General features: G+C 51.8%; 1 protein-coding gene and 1 long non-coding RNA gene across 4 annotated transcripts; one reads left to right on the plus strand and one right to left on the minus strand.

Annotated features, from left to right (window-relative positions):
- Window positions 1-1,216: 1,216 nt before the first annotated feature.
- Window positions 1,217-3,544, minus strand: LOC311611446. The gene is made up of 3 exons (XR_014793111.1): window positions 3,380-3,544; window positions 2,725-2,833; window positions 1,217-1,434 (listed from the first exon to the last, which is right to left on the minus strand). It is a non-coding gene; the product is annotated as an uncharacterized lncRNA (long non-coding RNA).
- Window positions 3,545-3,596: 52 nt separating this feature from the next.
- DCAKD (dephospho-CoA kinase domain containing) lies at window positions 3,597-21,119 on the plus strand. 3 transcript variants are annotated; one of them, XM_084863641.1, is made up of 5 exons: window positions 3,597-3,686; window positions 11,935-12,166; window positions 12,537-12,740; window positions 16,486-16,573; window positions 19,634-21,119. In XM_084863641.1, the coding sequence occupies exons 2-5, from the start codon at window positions 12,055-12,057 to the stop codon at window positions 19,923-19,925; spliced, it is 696 nt and encodes a 231-aa protein (XP_084719767.1). In that variant the 5' UTR covers window positions 3,597-3,686; window positions 11,935-12,054; the 3' UTR covers window positions 19,926-21,119. The 3 variants fall into 3 exon arrangements, with proteins under 3 accessions (XP_084719767.1, XP_084719768.1, XP_084719769.1); XM_084863642.1 differs by having other exon boundaries at window positions 3,610-3,686; window positions 12,003-12,166; XM_084863643.1 differs by having other exon boundaries at window positions 3,631-3,686; window positions 12,055-12,166.
- The last annotated feature ends 811 nt before the right edge of the window (window positions 21,120-21,930 follow it).

Consider the following 21,930-nt stretch of genomic DNA (forward strand, 5'->3'; position numbering starts at 1 on the left):
CATTCCCTGCCCAGCAGGCACGTACAGTGAAATCCAGAAAACCAGGCTCACTTGGAAACAAAATAACAAGGCCGGGCTGGGTGTGATGAAATGAGTTGGATAGAGAAGTTAATGGAAATTGGGGGCAGGGCGAGGGTGCAGCTCCCTGGGGCACTGTTAGAAAAGGTTTCCTGGAGAAAGCAGACTTTGAACTTGGCCTTGGAGACAGCTTAAATCCTGGGTCCCCTGTTACAGGTTCAGAGGGCAGGCCCTGTGGACACACTCCTGAGCTTAAGTACCAGCTGCAATTTTACTTTTGTTTGTATGATTACTCAGTTTGTAACCGTTTCCCCCCACAAGACCCTATGCTCTGTGAGGGCAGAGAACAGATTGGATTTTCCTAGCCTGTGTATCGGGGCCAGCACACAGTGTTACTCCTGTTTTACAATGAAAAACAGTACGTTTTGCTGCTACATCCATCAATATTTGTTGGATGTATGCATGAGTACATGAGTGAACGGTAAGAAAGAAGGGATAAAGCTCTCAGGGTGTGGAAATGATACACGCAAAGGGCAGAGGCAAGAACACAGTATTGCTACCCCTTATGTTTGCGCAGTGCTTTATTGCCCACAAAATGCACTGACACATGCTCCCTTTTAATCACTGCCATCAACTGCCTTGTTTGGCCCTGTGCAATGAGAAGGGCGGGTTTACAATGAGAAAACAATAAGTTCAGTGATTTGCCCAAAGTCCCACGGCTTCTTAGCGTGAGTTCAGGCTTGAACGTGGTGTTTTATTTTATTTATTTTTTTACTTTTTTAAAAAAATATATTTTACTGACTTTATACAGAGAGGAAGGGAGGGAGATAGAGAGCTAGAAACATCGACGAGAGAGAGTCATCGATTAGCTGCCTCTTGCACACCCCCTACTGGGGATATGCCTGCAACCAAGGTACATGCCCTTGACCGGAATCGAACCCGGGACCCCTCAGTCCCCAAGCCGACGCTCTATCCATTGAGCCAAACTGGTCCCAGCTTGAACGTGGTGTTTTAACACTAAGCCTGGTGCAATAACTAAATTACTATCCTCCTTGGCCTTTCCCGAAGGGGAACATCTGGTGGTCAGGGGCCAAGTCACAGAAGGCCTTAAGTTCCAGGCTACGGCATTTGGTGACAACCACTGGGAGGATTTTTTTTTTTAAAGCTATTTAATAAAGAATAAATATTAATGGTATTTGTGAGGTACAGTATAAGTTTAATTGCACATTAATATTTATTTAAAACAAACACACAGAAAGTAAGTTTCATTTTAAGACCAAGAGTCAAAGAGCCAGGAGTCAAAGGAGTCACCTCTAGTGGACTCGGAGGACTGTTCATCACACACAACCTGGAGCAGCGCTGTATTCCAGGCATCACGCTAGGTGCTAAGGACACAGGTGACGGAGATGCAGGTCACTGTTAGGATGGAGAGAGCTCAGGTGAGCAGTGAGAGTCAGCCCAAAGGTCATTATTGCCATCCCAAATAACGGAGGATGTGTGTGTGTGAGCTGAAAAAGCCCTGAGGCATCACCTCAAAGCTGCGAAGGCAGAACTTCAGTTCCTAGGAGGTGCCCAGGATGAAGCCCCTGCAGTGGCCCTTCAGCCTTTCCTCTGGGACCGCCCCAGAGGAAATGGTTTGTACACCTGAAACTAGTATGATGTACATCAACTGTCATTGAAAAATAAAACATTATTTTAAAAAAGGAAACGAACACTATATGACAAGATTCCAGAAATCAGAGTGAAGAAGCTTTTTTAAAAAACTCAAAAAGTATGAGCCAAGGATTTTAGTTTTAAACTTTCGGAACTCAAGAAATCTTATATAAGAACTCCTGCTAACAATTCTACAAGGGGTCAAGTTTCACCTAATTAAGAGACGTTTGGAAAAGTTTGGCAAAAGAACAGATAATGAAAATTGAATAGGTTTAATTATAAATCTAAGACTCAAATATGGAGATAGGAATTGAAGAGCCTTCTCTGACAATGGAGAAATACACCTTAAATTGGGAGCAAAGGGGAAGTGCAGAATAAGCTCAATGATTGGTGCACAGGCTGTACGTGGGCGTCAGAGGATATAATTTAAACTGGCACACTAAGTAGTAGACACCCAAGTGGTAAGGATGCTATGGAGTAAGAGTTGAGATCCTTGGGCATTCCAGTAGAGACCACCACCTCTGTCCCAGTTTACAGCTTCACCTAAGCTTCCTCATGCTCTGACCCTTGTGGTATCTTTTAAATGTTTCAAGTATTAAATAGGCTCTAGACAAACCTGAAACCAAAGGTTCTTATGATGTTGATTAAATTTAGCTTTAAATCTTAGCTCTAGAAATCATTTCTCTTTATAATATATATATATATATTCAGAAACCTAGCCTTCCCTGGATAATCGATTAATGGTCACAAGATCCACACTATGGTGAGCAAGAACATTAGCCTGAATCTGACTAATGGTCACAAGATCCACTTAAAACAAGCAAATTAGTAGGCTAACGATAACACCTTAACCTAAGTTATTTTCAGCTCCTGAGCCCTAAGGTGGAATGGCCCCTGGCTACTTGACCATGAAACCAGGAGGGAGGCGGGAGCAGACCTCAGAACTGTCCTCAGTCCCTGAAGAAATGACTCATTACCCTTACCTCACCTCTGACCAGTCAGCTCCCAGCATGATCCTAAATCCTCTAATCCAGTGTCTTGTATATATTTTACCTTATATAATCTGTAACCTATACACTATTGGGGAGTTCAGGTTTTTGTGCATTCGCTTCCAGTTCTCCTGGGTGGTGCTGTTTATCACAAAATAGCCAATATATCTCCACTGCAAAAAAAGAAAAGAAAAAATAAGAACTACTAGAACACAAGGACTGATAATGGGACAGCTGATCTGATAACCGTGATGGCTACTAAGTCACTTACAGGTGGTTAGAGCGGATAAGCTGTAAAGGGATATGGATGGAGCAGGACACGCGAGGTCTCACTACTCAAAGGCACGCAATTTAAAACTTATGAATTCATTCTGGAACCTTCCCTTTAATAGAGCATAAGTAACTGAAACCGTGGACACAAAACCGCGGATAAAGGGGGGTTTTCCAATTCTTTCAACAAGCAACCCAGTAGCGACTACTTGCACTTCCGCAGAGGAGCCAGAAGGAGAGGCTAAACGGCTTGCTAGGCTTCTGTGCACAGAATTTGAACTCGGCACCTTGGCTCTTTGCAAGAGAGGGGGGAACCCATCTCTAAACCTCAGTTTCCTCTCGTATAAAATGAGGACGGTGACAGCACCCACCTCAAGTGCTGAAGATTCAATGAGTGTGCTCTTAAGACTATCAGGTAAAGGGTGCTCAGTCACCATAGCGATCATTACCTTTGCCAGGGGCTGCACAGCCAATGGCGGCCAGGCCTGCTTTTGAGTCTCCGCCCCCCGCATCCTCCCGCGTGGGACCCGGCTCCACAGGAGGAAATACTCTCCAGTCGCACCCACGCACCTTGGCCAGAGGTAGGGCCTCCCTCGCCCCGCCCACTTCCTCCGAACACGGCCACCCTGGGTCCCGCCCCTTCCGCCAATTGGACTTCCGGCTCGCGAGCGCGCGCTGACGAAGCCCCGCCCACCCCCAGTAAGCGCCTCGGAGATTGGGCGAGCGGCGGCGGCTCCGGCGGAACCGAGGCCCCGGGTATGTAGCGCGCCGCGTGGGCGGGGGGCGGGGGTGCTGGTGGCCGGGCCCCCGGGGGTGGGGGGGGCTGGCCTCGTTTTCCCCGGTTTCCGGGCCCTTCGGCTGGGTTTCGAGCTGGGCCGGGCTCTGGGCGCACAGAGGGGCCCAGTCGTGCTGCGTGGCGTAGAGTTCGCGCCTTTTCCCCCCAAGCCTTGGCTGCTATTTATTGAGCACCTACTATGTAGCAGCCACCTGATCAGACGCATTGACATCTATGGCTCACGGCCTTGACAGCAACCCTGCTGAGCAAGGTGTTGTTTTTCCAGGCTCAGTCCAAAGCCACTTCGCTTTAGAACTTTGTGGTCAGACCTAAAATTCATTGTTGAATCCAGCCTCTGCCGTGTCCAGTTCTGTGGCTTCTGGTGCTATTCCGTCTCTCAACTTGCTCATCTGAACACATGAGGGCGGATGGAAAGTTTTGTGCTGGGTAACTTTTTTTTTTCTTTTTCTTTTTTTCTTTTTCTGAGTGATCTTCGCTTTTCAAACCGCTCTCTTCCCCAGGAGGGTAGAGGTGTTGTCAAGTTTTAGTGAAAACCCCCTTGGCGCCTATTTTCCTTTCCCAGCTCCCCAGAGAGAGGTGTTGGCACCTTTGACATTGAGTTTGCTTATGAAGTTTTCAAAGATTTTTCTCTCTCCCTTACATAGGGGAAAATTTTCACCCAAACCAACTTTGACTAAGTCCTAAAGTTGAGGAAATGGAAGCTTTTCAATAAGGGCTGGTGATTTTTACCTGGATAAATGAGATTGATTTGGCGGGGTTGAAAACAAAGGCCTGGCCCGAGAGAGAGCTGGCTGATGAATAGAAAGTGGACAGGCCAGTTGGGTGGTTTTTTCCTAGCAGGGCCCTGAATTCCCACCAAGTCTGCTTCTATCTGGAGCAGTCAGAATCTGCCCTGGATAAAACGTAAAGGGTTCAGAGTCTTCCTTGCCTGAGCCTTAAGGAAGAAAGATGAGGGCTGATCGCTGAAGGCAGGCAAACAGTGAGCTTAGCTTTGTTTGGCTACAGTCTATTCATAATACACGTGCACATTTTTAGGTAGCTGAGATTTTTCTCGGAAAATTCCAGTAGTTGCAAAGGATATACTTTATAGTTAATTATAAATATGGATATTAAAAAAATAAAACATCAGGACTTTAAATCTTCAGTGGAATCTAAATACCATAGTGATTTGATTTCCCTCATCCTTTGGAGAAAAAAGATACACGAACCAGTTTTATTTAACAGTCGAAATTTTGCATCGTTTCTTTTTCATTCTTGAACTCCTGTTTCTATTTTATTTTCTCCACAGAATTTTTTTTCCTCTAGTATAATAGATTTTATGCTTGAAAGCCTTTGGTTTGTTGCAACAAAAATTAAAACATTTTTGAAAATTGTGTTGTAATAATATTAAACATTTTCCTTGAGATTGACTTTTTACAATTTAAAATACACAATTGGTCAAAAACATAAATACATTACTAGTTTTGACAATTGTTAAACAAAGAATGTTTTCTTTGAAATGCTTCTTTTCACAAGCTGAGTGGAAGTACTTGTTTTAGTTCATGCATTCATCTGTGCATAATTGCTAGAGGGAGCTCAGCTTATTTATTCCATGGCTGTAAGCATTGAAAAAGTTGATTCAGCCCTCGCTGGTTGGCTCAGGGGATAGAGTGTCAGCCTGCAGACTGAAGGGTCCCGGGTTTGATTCTGGTCAAGGGCACATGCCTGGGTTGTGGGCTTGATTCCCAGTAGGGGGCCTGCAGGAGGCAACTGATCAATGATTCATCATTGATGTTTCTGTTTCTCTCCCTCTCCCTTCTCCTCTGAAATCAATAAAAATATATTAAGTAAAGAAATAAAGTTGGTTCATATCTGGCCTGTGTGGCTCAGTGTTGAACATCTACCTGAATCAGGATTTGACTTGCACTCTAAGTGAGAGGAGAGCCATTGGAGGATTTTGAGCGTAGCGGTCACGTCATCAGATTTGCATTTTTAAAGGGACACACTAGCTTAGCTGCTGTATTATGAAGAGACTGTTGGGGAACAAAGGTGATAACATGGAGATCACTCAAAGGCTACTGCAGTAACCTGAGAGCCAGGGGATGGGGTAGCGGGGAAGGGGGTGTTTGACCTGGTTGTGAAGGTGGGGGGCAGGGGGCACTGATGGGCTGGATGGAGTCTGTGAGCCAGGAGCCAGGAGGACTCTCCAGTTCGGGGCCTAAGCAACTGAAAGGATGAAGGTGCCCTTTAGGGAAACTGAGTAGACTTCAGTGACACGTCGCACACTGAGTGCGGAAGATTGAATCCTGACAAACCCCCGTGAGCAGTCATTATGAATCCTTTTTTATAAGCAAGTTAGCAGAATTCCACAATGCTGGCTATTGCCCGAAGCCGCATGGCTGGTTTAAGGGACAGAATTGAGATGTCAGAGGTGACAGTCCCTTTGATCCTGTTTCTGCCTAACTGCCAGCATAGTAGTCCAAACAGCCTCCCTGCTCACCCATAAAAACTCTCTGGAGTGATGGTTTGTGCTTAGAAAGTGCTCAAGAAGAGAGACCTTCCGAGGCCTGTTTGGCTCAGTAGATAGAGCGTTGGCTTGCAGACTGAAAGGTCCCAAGTTCGATTCTGGTCAAGGGCATGTACCTTCACGGCTGGCACATCCTCAGTAGGGGTGTGTGCAAGAGGCAGCTGATCGATGTTTCTCTCTCATCGATGTTTCTAACTCTCTATCCCTCTCTCTTCCTCTCTGTAAGAAATCAATAAAAATATTTTAAAAAAGAAGAAAAAAAAGAGAAGAGAAACCTGTTCTGCCGTTCCCTTGGTGTTGGCAAGTGGAAAAGGAAGAGGCATACTGACTGCCCACCCCTTGTCTTGGGGCCCCCTTCAAATAACTGGCAGCCTGGAGGAGAAGGCGGTAGCGAAATAGGCCTAGCAGCGCCTCACCAATCATACAAGATTAGCAGTGGGGAAACCATAGATAAAAATAGCACCTACTAGTTAACTGGAAAACAATATATTTTTGCAACCACTGTTTCCACGAGAAAATAATTGGGTCCCTAGACAGGTAGTGACTCATATTCATGGATGATTATATTGATCATTGGAGCAAAATGGATACATACCCTTTAAAGAGCCATTCATAGCTGGTCAGTCATGCCCAGTGTGAGATCCTGAGAGGCCACACAAGGCGGAAGAAACGGAGCTGCCAGCTAATGAGGGAGCCAGGTCCTGCCCCAGCACAGCAGGTTTGGGTTGTTTTGGGGGAGATGCAAATCACAGAACTCACTTCCCACGGCAGTTCTGCCAAGGGAGGAAAGGAAGAGGATGCATTCAGTTATCAATTCCTTATTCTGTTTAACCCATTGGGTGTTTTGTTTGTTTCCATTTTTCCCCCCAGAAGGGATGTACTGGCAGCAAGCGGCACATCGCGATGGAAAAAGGAGGAGGCTGGGAGTATGGTTTCAGCCTCTCCTTTGGCGATGACAGGAGAATGTGACCCCAAGTATTCCCCCTCCCCTTTCCCGGCCATTCAGTCATTCATTCTATAAACAGTTCATCCGACACTCTCTCATCACTAATAAAGAACATGGGTTGTGTGCTTAATGTGTGCCAGGTACTGTTCTAGGCACTTTCCACGTGTTCACCCATTTCTTCTTCACAGCACCTGAGAGTAGGTGCCATTAGCTGGATTTTGCAGACGAATCGAAGAAAGGTTAAGTAACTTGACCAATATCACTCTCCTGGTGTGACAGACAGACATTAGACACTGTGCTGGAGGCTGGAGACAAAGCGTGCCACATGGACACAGCTTGCGGCCTCGTGGGGCTTATTTGATCTAATGTGCTGGGAACAGCGAAACAAATAAAAGTACAAAGTGCTTCTGTGAACAGCTTGGGGGGTTTAGGGGGAAGATTCCCAGGCCCCAGGTCATGGCATCCTTTGGTTATTCGGGGAGCATTTACTGGCCGCTCTGGGCAGAGCGCTCTCAGAGAAAGAAGGCACCAGAGTGGCTCACAGCCTCCCCCGGGAGCCGATGCTGGCGTTAGCGATGGAAGTCCGGGGCTCTCGTTGACAGGTGTGGAAACCAAGGTTCGGAGAAGGGCAGGTGTTTGGGGCTCAGCTTACCCCAAACTCCCAGCCCCAGGGCCAGGCTGGTGAGAAGGATTCCTGCAGGCATACAGGGAGTTTTGTGGCAGAGCAGAGCCTGGGACCCAGGCCTCCCCCCCCACTCCCAGCCCGCAGCTGTGCATGTCAGCAGTGGCTCTGGTGCTTATGTCTATATTAGAGGGAATACCTGTTGGATTAATAGATCCTGTTTCATGTAAAAATAGAAGTCCCACCCTAGATTCAGATTCAGTGGGTGGGGTGGAGCCTGGGTGTCTGTACCTTTTCTAACATTTCCGAGGGGATTCAGATCGGAACCAGCTTTAGGAGTTCCTCCGTGGAGTAAGGAGAAATGAGCAGATTCTGGAGCGTGGACTTGAGCCGGAGCAGGAAGAGGGCCACCAGAGGTTACAGAGGCGGTCACTTCTCCGTGGAGCCTGGAGGGGAGCTGCGGGGGCAGGTTTGGGTGGGACTAAGAGGCAGCTGGAACCTCAGCCTTCATGCTCTTCTTGGTGAGCAGGCAGGACAGTGGGCTCCTGTTGGTTGCAGCTCCCTCTCGGGCAGGTTTGTGAGCAAACCTGTGAGTGTGTCTGCGCACACACAGCACACACACACACACACACACACACACACACAGATCCAGGCCCAGGGCAGGTACCACATGGCGACTCCTGCTTGCCTGTCCGCAGGCTGCCTTCGTGATTGTCTGCCTCCAGTTTTCCTGAGGGGCCAGGCCTGTGTCTTCATTTGGTGCCTGAGAATCCCTGGCATCAGGGTGCAAAGCCCGGGGAGCTCAGTCAGTGGTTAGCGACGGATGAGCATGGAGGGGTTTGCTGGCAGGAACAGCTGTTGTTCGTCCAGCCCCTTTAAGCCCGGGGGCCAGGCCTGGCTCCGCCATCCCCTTGGCCTTCCCGATGGAGGCCACACAGCTGTCGGTCTGCTTCCGCAGCTGGGCCAAGGCACGGAGGAGGGCGGCTATTCATTAGGTTACCCCGGGAGCCTGGGCTGCGCTGAGCCTGGAATTCACATCTGCGCCCTGTTTGCAGTCCATAAGACCCCACCCTTAACTGCCGAGGGAAAACACCACTATGATCGAGAAACCATTTTTCTTTGGCTCTGAACTGATTTGCCTGCAGACAGATCCACCATCCTTATTATTCCTAGACTAAAGGTGAATTAATTTTCGTTCCCGGAGTACAGAAAAGCAGGGTCTAGACTCAGAGTTGGGAGCCTTGGGTTCTGTCCAGCCTCCACAAACAGCTGTGGCTCTGGGCCAGGCCCTTCCCCTCTCCGATCCTCCATCTCTGCTGCTGCAGGTGAAGGCTTAGCGTCTGTCCCAAGCCCTGCTACGCAGCAGAACGGCCGGGGCCCCGCCGTCCCCAGGATTCAGACTCAGTCGATTTCGACAGGGTCCTGGTTCTGTGGACGGGCAGGAGCAGTCTCAGCCACATGGCCTTCCGGGCCCTTTCAGCCAACCGGCAAAGCCCCACCGACCCGAGATGGCGGCTGGCTTCCCCTGTGAGATGTCAGGACCCTGTGGAGAACTAGCCTTTGCCTTTTCGCTCAGACACGACCTATTCTCAAGTCCCATCCCATTGTTCCAGATGGGTCTTCAACAGCAGAGTGGCTGACTCATTGATTTAGAGACAGCAGGACAAAGTTGGGATTAAGAAGGCTGTCCAGCTGCAGCGGAGTAGATGAACTTATTTTTGACAACGGGACCTCTCCTCCACTCCTTTCTGTGGGCTGGAGGGCGGCCCCCTGGAGATGACTCCAGTCTCAGATGGAGAGAAAAGCTATGGAAGTGGCTTACTAGCTCCGAGCTCTCCGTTTGGATGATGAAGCGGGTGGATAGTTCCTCTCTCTGCCCCGGCTTCCCCCGGGGAGGAGGAGCTCGGGCAGATTTAAACCTTTAGGTTGGTCCCTGAGCTGCTCCCAGCCACCCGCCCCCTCAGCCCTCATCGGAGCAGCCGCCTCCCCTGCCATTTGGGGTGTCCTCAGGGAGCAAACTCCTCTCGGCATAAGCCCAAGCACAGTGTAATTAGGACAGTAAATCTGCTGTTTAACAACAACAAAAAGGCATGACAGATTTCAGGGTTCGGGAGACGTGGTTTGACGCTGAAGGAAAGGTGGGAAGACCAGACCTTCAACTACATTTATTTCAGTCTGGCAACAAAGCTCAAGACATGGTAACCCTGTGTACTTCAGCTAAAGCAACATGCCTTTTTTTTTTTTTTTTTTTTTTTTTTTGAGAAAGAGGGAAAGGGAGAGAGAAACATCAACTTGTGTTCACCTTATTCGTGTATTCATTGGTTGATTCTTGTATGTGCCCTGACTGGAGATCAAACCTGCAACTTAGGGATCAGGACGATGTCTAATCTATTGTCAGATGGTCTTTTTTTTTTTTTTTTTTTTTAATATATTTTATTGATTTTTTACAGAGAGGAAGGGAGAGAGATAGAGAGCCAGAAACGTCGATGAGAGAGAAACATCAACCAGCTGCCTCTTGCACACCCCCCACCGGGGATGTGCCCGCAACCAACATACATGCCCTTGACCGGAATCGAACCTGGGACCCTTCAGTCCGCAGACCGACGCTCTACCACTGAGCCAAACCGGTTTCGGCCAGATGGTCTTGAGGTTGCAGGAATGGGGACATAATTTTATGAAAACTTTTCCCCCTTGCAATCTGACTAACCCCCACTTTCCACCCCACATCACCATCACTTCCTTTACGGTCTCAGGCAGGGTACCAAGAGTTTCATAAACGTTTTCTCATGCAGTCTGCACAGCAGCCTCTGAGACAGGTTCTATCACCCCCATTTTATGGATGAGAAAACTGAGATTCAGAGAGGCAAGTGACTGGCCTGGGGTTGCACAGCATGTAAGCGAGGAACCGGATTTGAAGAGGTCCATGTTCTAACATTCATGCTGTATGCTGCTGATCAGTCTGAGAGCTGCAAGTCACGCCTAGCTCAAAGTTATCCCCACCCAAGCCTGCCATCCCTTCCTCACACTCCTTTTTGGCACGACCCATGCCTCTCTAAACCTCAGACTTAGTGGCCACGGAACCACTGCTTGCCGTTGAGGTTTTCATCTGGTCCTCTTCTTGGCTGAGGAGGAGGGGTTACTCATCTCGGTCTAGAATAGCCGCCCAGATAGTCCTACTGCTGGTGTTGGGGTGAGGCCGGCCGGCCCTTTCTTTCTGAGAGCCTAGGTGTGCCAGACTAGAAAGTGCAGGCTGGGCCTGGCTGGTGTGGCTCAGTTGATTGAGTGTCTTCCTGTGCACCAAGAGGTTGCTGGCTCCATTCCCGGTCAGGGCACATGCCCTCCTTGCAGGCTCTATCCCCCATCAGGGTACGTGCAGGTAGCAGCCAGTCAGTGTTTCTTCTTCACATAGATGTTTCTCTTTCTCTCCTCCCCTCCCACCTCCCCTACGTCTCTCCTTCCTTCTCTTCCTCCCTCTCGCCCTCTCTCTCCCTCAAATAAATTTAAAACGAAGTGGAGGCTGGGGAGGGAGAGTCGCTCTGTGGGCACTGGAGAGTGCCTTGGGCTCACAGATGGCCCCTTCCTCCAGGAAGTGTGCCTGCGCCAGGGACTGCCCCCTCGGAAAGCACACTTTGCTTAACAGCCCCCGACCTTATTCTGCCTCCTCAGCACTTGGCTAAGTTTAGACTGTGTTAGTTTGCCTTCTTTAGGAGTGTTTTTTTAAATAATCCTGAGTGCCTTTCCTGAAAGGGTTTTCTTTTTTTTTCTTTTTTCTTTTCTTTTCTTTTCTTTTTTTTAAATATATTTTTTATTGATTTTTCACAGAGAGGAAGAGAGAGGGATAGAGAGTTAGAAACATTGATGAGAGAGAATCATCGATCAGCTGCCTCTTGCACAGCCCCCACCAGGGACGTGCCCGCAACCAAGGTACATGCCCTTGCCCGGAATCGAACCCGGGACCTTCAGTCCGCAGGCCGACGCTCTATCCACTGAGCCAAACCGGTCCCGGCCTGAAAGGGTTTTCAGCTTCAGGATGGACCCATAGCCCCCTGGGCTTGGCTGGCCTGCCAGGCTGTGTCTCCCTCCCCTGCCTTTGCCTTTCTCTCCCGGCTGATCAGACCCGCCCTTGTCCCACAGGCAGGTCCCTCTGGCAGTCCCGTGGTGGCCCATCCTGATTGGCTGAGCTTGCCCTACCCCTGCTCCAGGGATTGTCCAACTTCTGGGACTCCGGCCTCACTGCCGCCTTCTTCCGGGAAGATGTTCCTGGTGGGCCTGACGGGGGGCATCGCCTCGGGCAAGAGCTCCGTGCTCCAGGTGTTCCAGCAGCTGGGCTGCGCGGTGATCGACGTCGACGTCATCGCCCGGCACGGTGAGTGAGGGGTCAGGGGTGGGACTGCCCATCGCAGCTCCCTGTGCTTCCTTTTCACAGGCCCTCCACGGCCTCAGGGTGGGGGAGACTTCCCTTTGACCCTGGCTGACGTCCTGCTCCGTGCTTCAAGCTTGTCCTCTCACTTTTCTCTTTATTCCTCCATCTCGTTAGAGGTCTCCCCGCCTTCCCCGCACCCCATGACCAACTCAGGGACTCTGTGCACTTTGCTCTCTTCCTTCCCCTCATTTCACTTTTGCTTCTATTGAAAGGAGCAACCCTGGTTCCCCCATCATGTTGCCTCCAGTCACTGAGGGTCCTCTGGCTGGCCTAAGGCTCCCACGAGTGACCCAGCCTTCCTCTCCTGCCACAGTGGTCCAGCCGGGATGCCCCGCCCACCGGCGCATCGTGGAGGCTTTTGGCACTGAGGTCTTGTTGGAGAATGGAGACATCAACCGCAAGGTCCTGGGGGACCTGATATTTAACCAGCCCGACCGGCGGCATCTGCTCAACAGCATCACTCACCCCGAGATCCAAAAGGAAATGATGAAGGAGACCTTCAAGTACTTCCTTCGGGGTAAGACCCAGGGCCTGGGACGGGTGTGGACAGAGCCCTCTCCTGCCAGGGCCAGGGCCAGGGCCCTTCTCCTCTGCAGAAAGGTCGGCGGTGGGGGAGGCTGGATGTCCGGGCTGGAGAGTTCACACTGTTGGCATCACTCCCATGCAGAGCCCCAAGCCAGTCCCCAAGGAAAGAAGCACATGTCCCTCAACTCTTAAAGAGGTTGACAGGTTATTTATTTATTTTTTTTAAATATATTTTATTGATTTTTTTTTTTTTTTACACAGAGTAAGAGAGAGGGATAGAGAGTTAGAAACATTGATGAGAGAGAATCATTGATCAGCTGCCTCTTGCACACCCCCTACTGGGGATGTGCCCACAACCAAGGTACATGCCCTTGACCGGAATCGAACCCGGGGCCCTTCAGTCCCCAAGCTGATGCTCTATCCATTGAGCCAAACCGGTTTCGGCAAGGAGGTTGACAGTTTAATGAGAAGAGACCCTTTTGAGCCACGATCCCCAGGAAGTAAGTTGATTTTTCCAGCAGGGCCGGGAGTAATAACAGCTGATGAGTAATGGGGTCATAAGACCTGAGTTTAAGGCCTGGCTCTCACAGTTTCTAGCTGTTTGGCTTTGTCCATGAGCCAACCCCTCCACCTCTTTCCTCATCTGCATCAGGAGACTAAGAATGCCAACCTTGCAGGGCTATTAGGGTGACTAAGAGCCCACGTCAGTGACTGTCCATTACCCTACAAATAGAAACCACAGTCAGAGTTGGGTTTGGGGCTGGTCACGCCTCCTGGGAAAGTGAGTTAGCAGGCAGGAAATGGGGGAGGACCCAGGAGGACCAGGGCAGGTGGAGGAGGGGTTCTGAGTGGAGGACAAGCCTTTGGGGCTAGGGCTCATGGAGTTAGCCTGGCATGGGCAGCGGAGGCCAGGTGCCTTGCTGGACCGAAAGGAGAGGAGAGTGTTTGAGAAGCAGGGATCTGTGGTCAGCTGGCAGGAACCTTGTGCAGCTGTTGCTAACCTTTCCCCAACCAGAGGCCACAGTTCCGGTCCTGTTCTTCAGGACGGTGTTGGGCAGGGTGACCTAATACTTTCTGTCCACGATGGAGTCGGTCACTGTTGGGGAGGTCTCTGTGAGCAGAGGGCCGTGGCTTGGGATCGGGCGAGAGGCTAGCCCAGGGCCCCTGCAGCCTTTGGCGTATGTGGCCTCCAGTCTGCGTCTCAGCGCTGAGGGCCTGGCTGCGTGTCTCCCCGCTGTCAGTCATGATGCCGAGACTTTCCTTCCTGGAGGGTATGAGCCAGGCTTCCAGGTTTCCTTCTAGCTTTTGCTCTGTGATCGTGGCCGAATCCCTTCCTTTCTCAGGCATCAGGTTCTCATGTACAGAGTGGGGTATCCCACCCCCGTCTGGCCAGACCTTTCTCCAGAAGGAAAGGGATGACTTCACAGACATCCATGGTGCATCCTCCCTGCTGGACCGGCTTTGGCTCTGCATCTCAGTACCTTGCCGCAGGCCTGCCTCTCTTCCTCCCTTCCTCCCTTCCTGGAACTCTTCCTCCCTTCCCTCCTCCTTTCCTCCCTCCCTCCTTCCTCAAGGAGAGTCTCTAGATTCTTTTTTTGTTCTGCCTCTTGTCTGTGCCAGGATCCCCTCTTGCCCCCACCCAGGCGCGAAGCCTTCTGCCTTTCATTTGTGCCCTTTCGCGTTCACTCCCAGGCCAGTTGCAAGTACATCTGCGGGGCTGTGGGAAGAGCAGCGGCTTTCCGCTTATGAAATTAAGCGTCGGATAATGTCACCTGCTCCAGAGTCCTCCCGCAGTGTCATCCACCCAGCCTCCCCTCTCGCCAACCACCGCCACTTAAATAAAAGCCAGAAAGCTCTTTTCAGCTCGATAAGGTGAAAAATGGGGACGACAGCTGTGGCTTCCGCAGTCCCCGCTTCTCCCTGATGGCTGTAACAAATACAACTGTCAGAGCTGGTATAATCAAACGTCAGATAAGATCACCAGCTGTTGGGGAGGTCTCTGTGCAGGCAGGCGGATGTCTTAATAGAGTCAGGATAGTTTGCAGAGCTTATCAAGCAGGAGGGCTGTGACAGCTGAAAAGCCCTTTTGCCCGTGAACCAAAGAGCTGGCCACGCACTCCCGAGAGGGGCAGAGGAGAAAGGGCAGTGAGGGAAGAGGACGGGACGGGAGCGGAGCAGGAAAGAGAGATAAGAGGCCCAGAGAGGATCTGGCCCTGGCTCTTGTTCTGAGTTTGGGGGGGAGGAGGGGGGGGGAGAAGGGCAGCGGGGGAGCCAGTCCTGCAGGCCTCCCCTCTTCAGAGAAGAGCAGTAACAATAACCATCATTTATGGAGCACTTAATGAGGATCTGGATGAGGGGGTGTGGTGTGGTCTACATGATTTCCTTCATTTAATCCTTCTCATCTTCTTGTGAAGTAGCTAGTCTTTTCATTCATTTGCACAATGAGGCTTATTAAGGGGCCCGAGGTGACATGGTAAGAAAGTGGGGCGCTTCAAACCCAGGCGTGTTATCAGAGCCCATTCTTTTAACCCCTTGTTGACTAGAAGGTTCCTGAGCAATAGATCCCAGGGAGCAGGAAACTCAGCAGCTTGTGTTGTCACTGTTCCCTGCGTCACCCTTGGCTCCCATGGAATTGGTGCGTGATGTGTGTCTGGTTCCGTCGGTGGGAGTGTTTGCAGTGGGACACCAGCCAAGCCGGGCAGGGGTCTCCAGGTTGAGCAGGGCCTGTCCCTTCCTCTTACGGCTCCTGGACCCCCGCCAGCTTTACTGCACCTGCACCGGGGTCACTGGCATAGAGAGAACTAGGAGTGTGGAGCCCACAGTATTACTGGGTGGGCAGCCCAGGGTGTGCCTGCTCCCAGTGGGTGAGGGTGCCACCACTGCCCGGTCTTGGCTTGTAGTAGGAGGGCCAGCCAGTGCTTTTGTGCCACTGGAGTTAGTTTAGTCTTAGCCATAACCACCGTAGCACCTCCAGCCCCATCCCTGCATTCCCAGGCTGCAGGTCTGCCTCTGACCCTAAGAAGCAGCCTCCTTCCGGTTGGGGCTGCTGCCGCCACCCCCATGTGAGTCTCTCATGGAGAATTGGTAGAGATAGTCCTATGGGACTCCAGCAGGGAGCCAGGCTTGGACCCGGCTGATGGGGAAAATGTTTTTTTGTTTTGTTTTGTTTTGTTGTTTTTTTAACAAAGGTGGGTGAAGCAGGACAGAAAGGGCCCAGTCACTCCTGGAAACTCTCCCCAGTCTCCTACAAATTTTGGCTGTGTCATTTCCCTCCTCAGAAATAACTCTTTGAGTTCAAGTTCAAGGTGAAGTCAATGCTTTGTGCCTGCCTGACCACCTCGTCAGTTTTGCCTCCCACTGCTCCACCTCGGCCAGAGCAATAGGACCTTGCTTTCCTTGTGATTTGCTGTTCCCCATTCCAGGAACCCTCCCTTTCACCCATTCATTCTCAGGTATCGGAAGTCCTACATGCCTTGCGCGGCCAGTACCAATGCTATTCCTTCCAGTAACAATGCCATTCCCTGCTCATCCGGCCAAAAACAACTCTGTGCAGCATTCTGTTCTGAACGGAACTGGCTGGCTGTCGGGTTGTGCCTATCCTGGGAAGGCCTCCCCCGCTTTGGGGAGCTTCCAGCGGTAGGAGCCAGTGGCGAACTCCGTTCCCACACCTAACACATAGCGAGTCCTCAGTGTGTGCCTGCAGACTTGACCTTGTGGCTTTCCCACCTTTTCTCCAGGATACCGCTACGTGATTCTGGATATCCCTCTGTTGTTTGAGACCAAGAAGCTGCTCAAGTACATGAAGCACACGGTGGTGGTGTACTGGTGAGTGTGTGGCATTGCCTGGCCTAACTGAGGCTAGAAAGGAGGATCCCTGAGGAAGACGTGCACCTGAGAAATGGCCCACATCACTGTGCCTTTCCCCACAGGGCGGCCCGGGAGCACAGGGGGGAGGGGCAGCATTGCCCGGAGCCCACAGAAACTAACCTCTGTGTCCGACCCAGGAATGCCCCGGGGTAGGTGTAGGAAGGGATGGGCCCCTAGGCTTCTCTAGAGCTTGGGAAGGGCTCCCCCTGCTGGCTGCTGGAGGCACTTCAGCCCAGATTCCAAGCCTTGCCTTGGGCTACTATGTTGTTATTCACTGGATCCCGTCTCCCTCCTCCAGCACTTCTCAACTTTCCAAACAGCTCCCACATTTACTACTTCACCCAATTTACTTTTCAACGTGAAGTATTCAGGTTGATACTTCCGAGCTATAGGAGAGAAAACGTGTGTGTGTGTGTGTGTGTGTGTGTGTGTGTGTGTGTTGCGGGGGGTGGTACATGGGGAGAGATAACCAAATTTGTCCAAGGTCTCCCACTGGCAGCACCTTTGGATGGAAAGTTGCAGAGAGCGAACTGTCAGAGCCCAGCTAAGGAAGGAGCTTTGTTCTCAGAATCCCTCAGGATATGAAGCAAACCCGAATCCAGGTTTGACAAACAGAGGAGGATCAAACTGTCAGAAAAAAAATGAGTCATAGTCCCAGAGGGGTGACAGAACAGATGAGTGTCTCTGCCTCCCAGAAACTTCCTGGATGCCGCCCACACGGAAAGCAGACAGAGTGGGCACCTGGCTCTGCGGCACTTGGGCACTGAGCGGCTCTCGGGAGACTACTGCTTGGGAGGTTTCTGGAACACTAGAGATGGGGCCTAGAGCGCGCAGTGCCCTAGCATCACCCTGCCCGCCCTCCCCTCTGCCCCCCAGCTCCCCACCATGGACTGTCATTTAAAACCTCGTCTGAAAAAATAAAATAAAATAAAAAATAAAATAAAACCTCGTCTGAGTCTGCTGAGCCTGGTGTGGAGACACAGGCTTCCTCACAGCTCCCGCTGGGGCCCGCGTCTCCCCTGTAAACCCGCAACCTCTCCGGGTTCTCTGTCCCGTTTGTGAGCGACTATCACCTGAGGCCAAACAGACTCCAGAAGACTCGGAATTCTCTTGCCTTGGAGTCTTAATACAATTGGAACTTTGTACCAAGGGATCCAAATAAAAAGGATCTCGAGTGCAGGTGAGCAAACAGATTGCAGTCACCTACCCTTGCCGCCTTCCTCTTTCTGCACTTTCCTTCGAGGTGGGTCTGCTGTCTGTTGGTCAGAGATAGCTATGGCTCCTGGCAGGTAAACGGGGCCTTGTAGATTCTTCCCGTTCCCCTGGAGATCCCCCAGCCCCACTTACCAGCCAAGGAACCTTTGCCAAAGCTCTGGGTGCTGTTCATGCCCCAATTTTGGCACATGTGGGTGTCTGGCTCACAAGAGATGCCAGTATACGAATAAACGAGTGTAATGACTTGCTTTTCATAAAAGGGATCCACACTTTACAGTGTGAATTTACAAGTGAGGTTTCCCTCGTGGGTTCCTTTTCCTGTTACACCAATCCTGATGCATTTGAAATAGTATGGGGCATTGACCAAAGCATGACTGTGGAATTCCTGTTTGTAAAAATCTCGTTACTACAAATAGCGTTAATCCTTAAACTGTCCAAATGGGATTATTTTGGGTCACATTCTAAGGGGCCCTCTGGTCTAGGCCACTCCTCCCAAAGGATGTGCACTCGGGGATCCCTAAGCCATCTCCATTTTCTCACCCCAATTTCCCAGCCCTAGACCCGAGATATTCTTGTTCCGTATAGTTCTAAGGTTGGATATAGTTCTCGTTCTCAGCCAGGCAGGGATTGGCCCCATGACCTTGACAGCACGCTGTCCCCATAACAAAGGAAATCAGTCCTACTTACTTTTCAAGGCCATTACTAATGCCATCTCTTCCGAAAGGTCTCCCTGAGCAGCCAGCCAGAAATGACTTTCTGAGCATTTCGTTCTGCATTTTGAGCGGAATCGGAAGGGAACTGGCTAGTGTTCAGGTCATATCTGCCCTTAGGTCTGTCTTCACAGCCCAGGAGGCCTTCTGGTGTAGGCCAGACCGAAGAGAGGACGAATTACAGTGATCTATCGCCCCATCTTATAACCGGGAAATCCCAGGCCCAGTGGCAGAGCGGAGAGGCCCCAACGGCAGAGAGCAGCCGTGGCGGCCCTTTTCCTTTGTTCCCGTCGAGGGGCTGAGGTGGTCACGGAGCTAGAGGGGTGTCAGAGATCACCCTGCCCCAGAGCCCGGCGGGCAGCTCCTGTGTAGTCACAGGCAGGACAGGGAGCTTCCTGAGGAAGGACCCAGGTAGTATAATACCACAGTGGGCCCAAGAAGCATCCTTTGAATTGCCTTTGGAGTGGGGAGACTGGGGGTTGTTCAGCTTAATGTGCAGCGCTGTGTCCTGTCCCAGGGACTGGGGGCATCCGATTTGCAAGTCTTGGCTTCCCTAGAAGCATCTTGGGGCTGGCCCATCCCCCTTCACAGGTGGCATCAAGCACAACAGCCACCATTTCCAGCAGGTCCTTTAGCTCTAAATATGCGGGAGTGGGAGTGGGGCAGCAGGGAGGGGGTCTTTGTGGTGGCTCAGGAAGCTATTTTTGATGCAGCAGGCCCACCCCCAGGGGAAATGCAGAAAGCATTGAGCTTGCAGGCACAGGCCTTCCAGTAAAGGTCACTGATATAGAAGATCAAATCCCCCCATCTTATAACTAGGAAAGCTCAGGTCTGGTGGTGAAGCAGATTGGCCCCAGATGGCAGAAAGCAACTTTTGCAGCCTTTCCCCTTGTTTATGTCAAGCCCACCATGCTACCAGAGCCCTCACAGAGCAGGGAGGGTGGGGGGCAGCCTGTGAGCTGCCAGGCCCCCTCCCCTGGCTGCGGGACCCTAAATTGATTTGAGAGAAGGGGCTGCCCACCCCTTTAGCTTGCTGGTGGGGTGGGAGCCTGGGGCCCACAAAGCCTGCTCAGCCCTTTTGCCCTGTCCGTAGCGATCGGGACACGCAGCTGGCACGCCTGATGCGACGGAACAGCCTGAACCAAGAGGACGCGGAGGCTCGGATCAACGCTCAGCTGCCCCTGAGGGACAAAGCCCGCATGGCCCGCCACGTTCTAGACAACTCGGGCGAGTGGAGCGTCACCAAGCGCCAGGTCGTCCTTCTGCACGCCGAGCTGGAGCGCTCCCTGGAGTACCTGCCCCTGCGGCTCGGGGTCCTCGCAGGTCTGGCCGGCATCGTTAGCCTCCTCTACTTGCTCACCCGCTGCCTCCTGCCTTCCCCCTAGCCGGGCCCTCCAAGGCAGGAAGCCCCTGGATCTCCTCAGAAGCTAGGTAACGAATGCATCCTATTTCCTTCAGCCTCTTCAGCACCCTCTCTCCCTCCTTCCCTCCCTCCCTCCCTCCTTCCCTCTCTCTCTCTCTCTCTCTCTCTCTCTATATATATATATATATATATATATATATATATATATATATATATGCTGGAGCCCTGCCCCTTCTTTGGGGTACATTCTGTCTGAGGCAAAGAAACATCCCTGCCTGTAGATATTCCCTCCTACCTTCCCCAGGGCTCCTCCCTGTAGAACCACTTACAGTGTCCGCAGATGTGAATGCTCCGGTGGCCATATGTAGTGCCCCGTTTCCCAGAGAAGTGGAGGGATCTGATCCGGGTTGCAGCCACGTTTCAGGATCCTCCCCACTGTACCCCTGAGCCTCCTCCAGGAGGAGCAGATCTGGGATTGTGACCTGGTCTTGTCTCCTGTTTCCTGGGACCTGAAAGCACCCGTGGGAGACATGATCAGTTTCTTGCGGGTGGGGGTGAGGAACAGTATCCCTGGGGCCCAGCATGTTTAAAGCTGGGAGGTACCCTGGGCTTAGACAGACCCAAGGAACTGAGCACACGCTCCATTGCGGCCAAAACCTCCTTCATGGACCAAGGACTACCATCTTCAGACAGGACTCTCCCTTGGGTTGGTGCCTTGGACAGGACGCTGGGAGGAGTCCCTGTGGGTGACACGGTAGTTGGCAGAGGCCAGGCCTTTGTGGGATGACCCACTCTCCCATGTGGGCACTTGTCCAGCACTCCCCTCACCCTGCTCACCACCGCCCCCCACCCTGTACCTCCCAGTCCCTGGACTCCTAGTCCTGAGCTCTTGGGAGTCCAGGCGCGCCAGGCTGTTTCTGACCTCTGTGCCTTCGCTGTGCTACTCCCCGCCTGGAATTGTGTGTGTGGTTTGTTCCCTGTAACTGGCTCCCAGCCCAGGCTGTCTGAAGCCCCAGGCTGGGTTAGGTGCTCTCTGATACCACCATCATGTTTTATCTGAATCATGTTTTATCATAATGTAGTCATCAGCCCAAAGCTGGTTGGTCTCTCTACTAGACTGTAAGCCCTTTGAGGGCAGGGATCGTCTGATTCATCTCTGTTCCTGGTGCAGAGCCTGCCTTGCTGTTGGTGCTGAATAAAGCATGTTGATCTGAAATGCCCTGCGCTGCCATTGCTCCCCTAGCACCACGGACCCGTGAAGGTGCCCAGACTGGGCTGATACCACTTGGCCTCCTCCCACACGGAGGCCTGGGCCCCAGAAGGTACCGTAGCCCCCCTGCCTTCTCCTGGGGCCCCACGAGGATTCCAGCTTGGCCCCCGCGTGCCCCTGGGAGAGGCAGGTGGAGGTGCTGGGGCAGCATCACACCCCCTTACTCCATCTTCCTTCCCCAAGCCAATTAGACCGGCGTAGACATCAGCTTTCCCTGGCCAGCGCCAGCAGACCTGCTGATGTGATCCTGCGTGCGGCCAGCAGCCTATTAAGGCCAGAAATGAGCATGACAAATGTGAACGCTCTGGTGGCCATATTTAGTGCTCCATTTCCCAGAGCTGCTCCGACCTCGGAGACCAGCTTATTAACTCACCGCAAACCCCCAGGGGCAGAGCCTGGGCCAGGAGGTGCTGAGCTCTGGGGTGCGGCCGGGGCAGGCTGAGAAAAGCAGAAAGCAGCTGCTTTCTGGGTTCAGTGGGACCTGGCAGGAGGGGTAAAAGGGAGGAAAGGTATGGACCCCACTTTGAGGTACCAAAGTGTCCTGTTACCCCAGCCATTGAGAAGAGGACTCTCCATGAATGGCTGTCATGTGGTGGACTTTGCTAGACGTGCAACACTCTAGAGGTGACATAACATTGATCATTCCGATCCCAGGCCCAGAGAAGTGGAGGGATCCGATCCTGGTTGCAGCCACGCTTCAGGATCCTGCCTACTGTCCCCCTGAGCCGCCTCCAGGGGGAGCAGTTCTGGGATTGTC

This window comes from Pipistrellus hanaki, assembly GCF_964339955.1.
Source record: "Pipistrellus hanaki genome assembly, chromosome: 16".
Taxonomy (NCBI): Eukaryota; Metazoa; Chordata; class Mammalia; order Chiroptera; family Vespertilionidae; genus Pipistrellus; species Pipistrellus hanaki.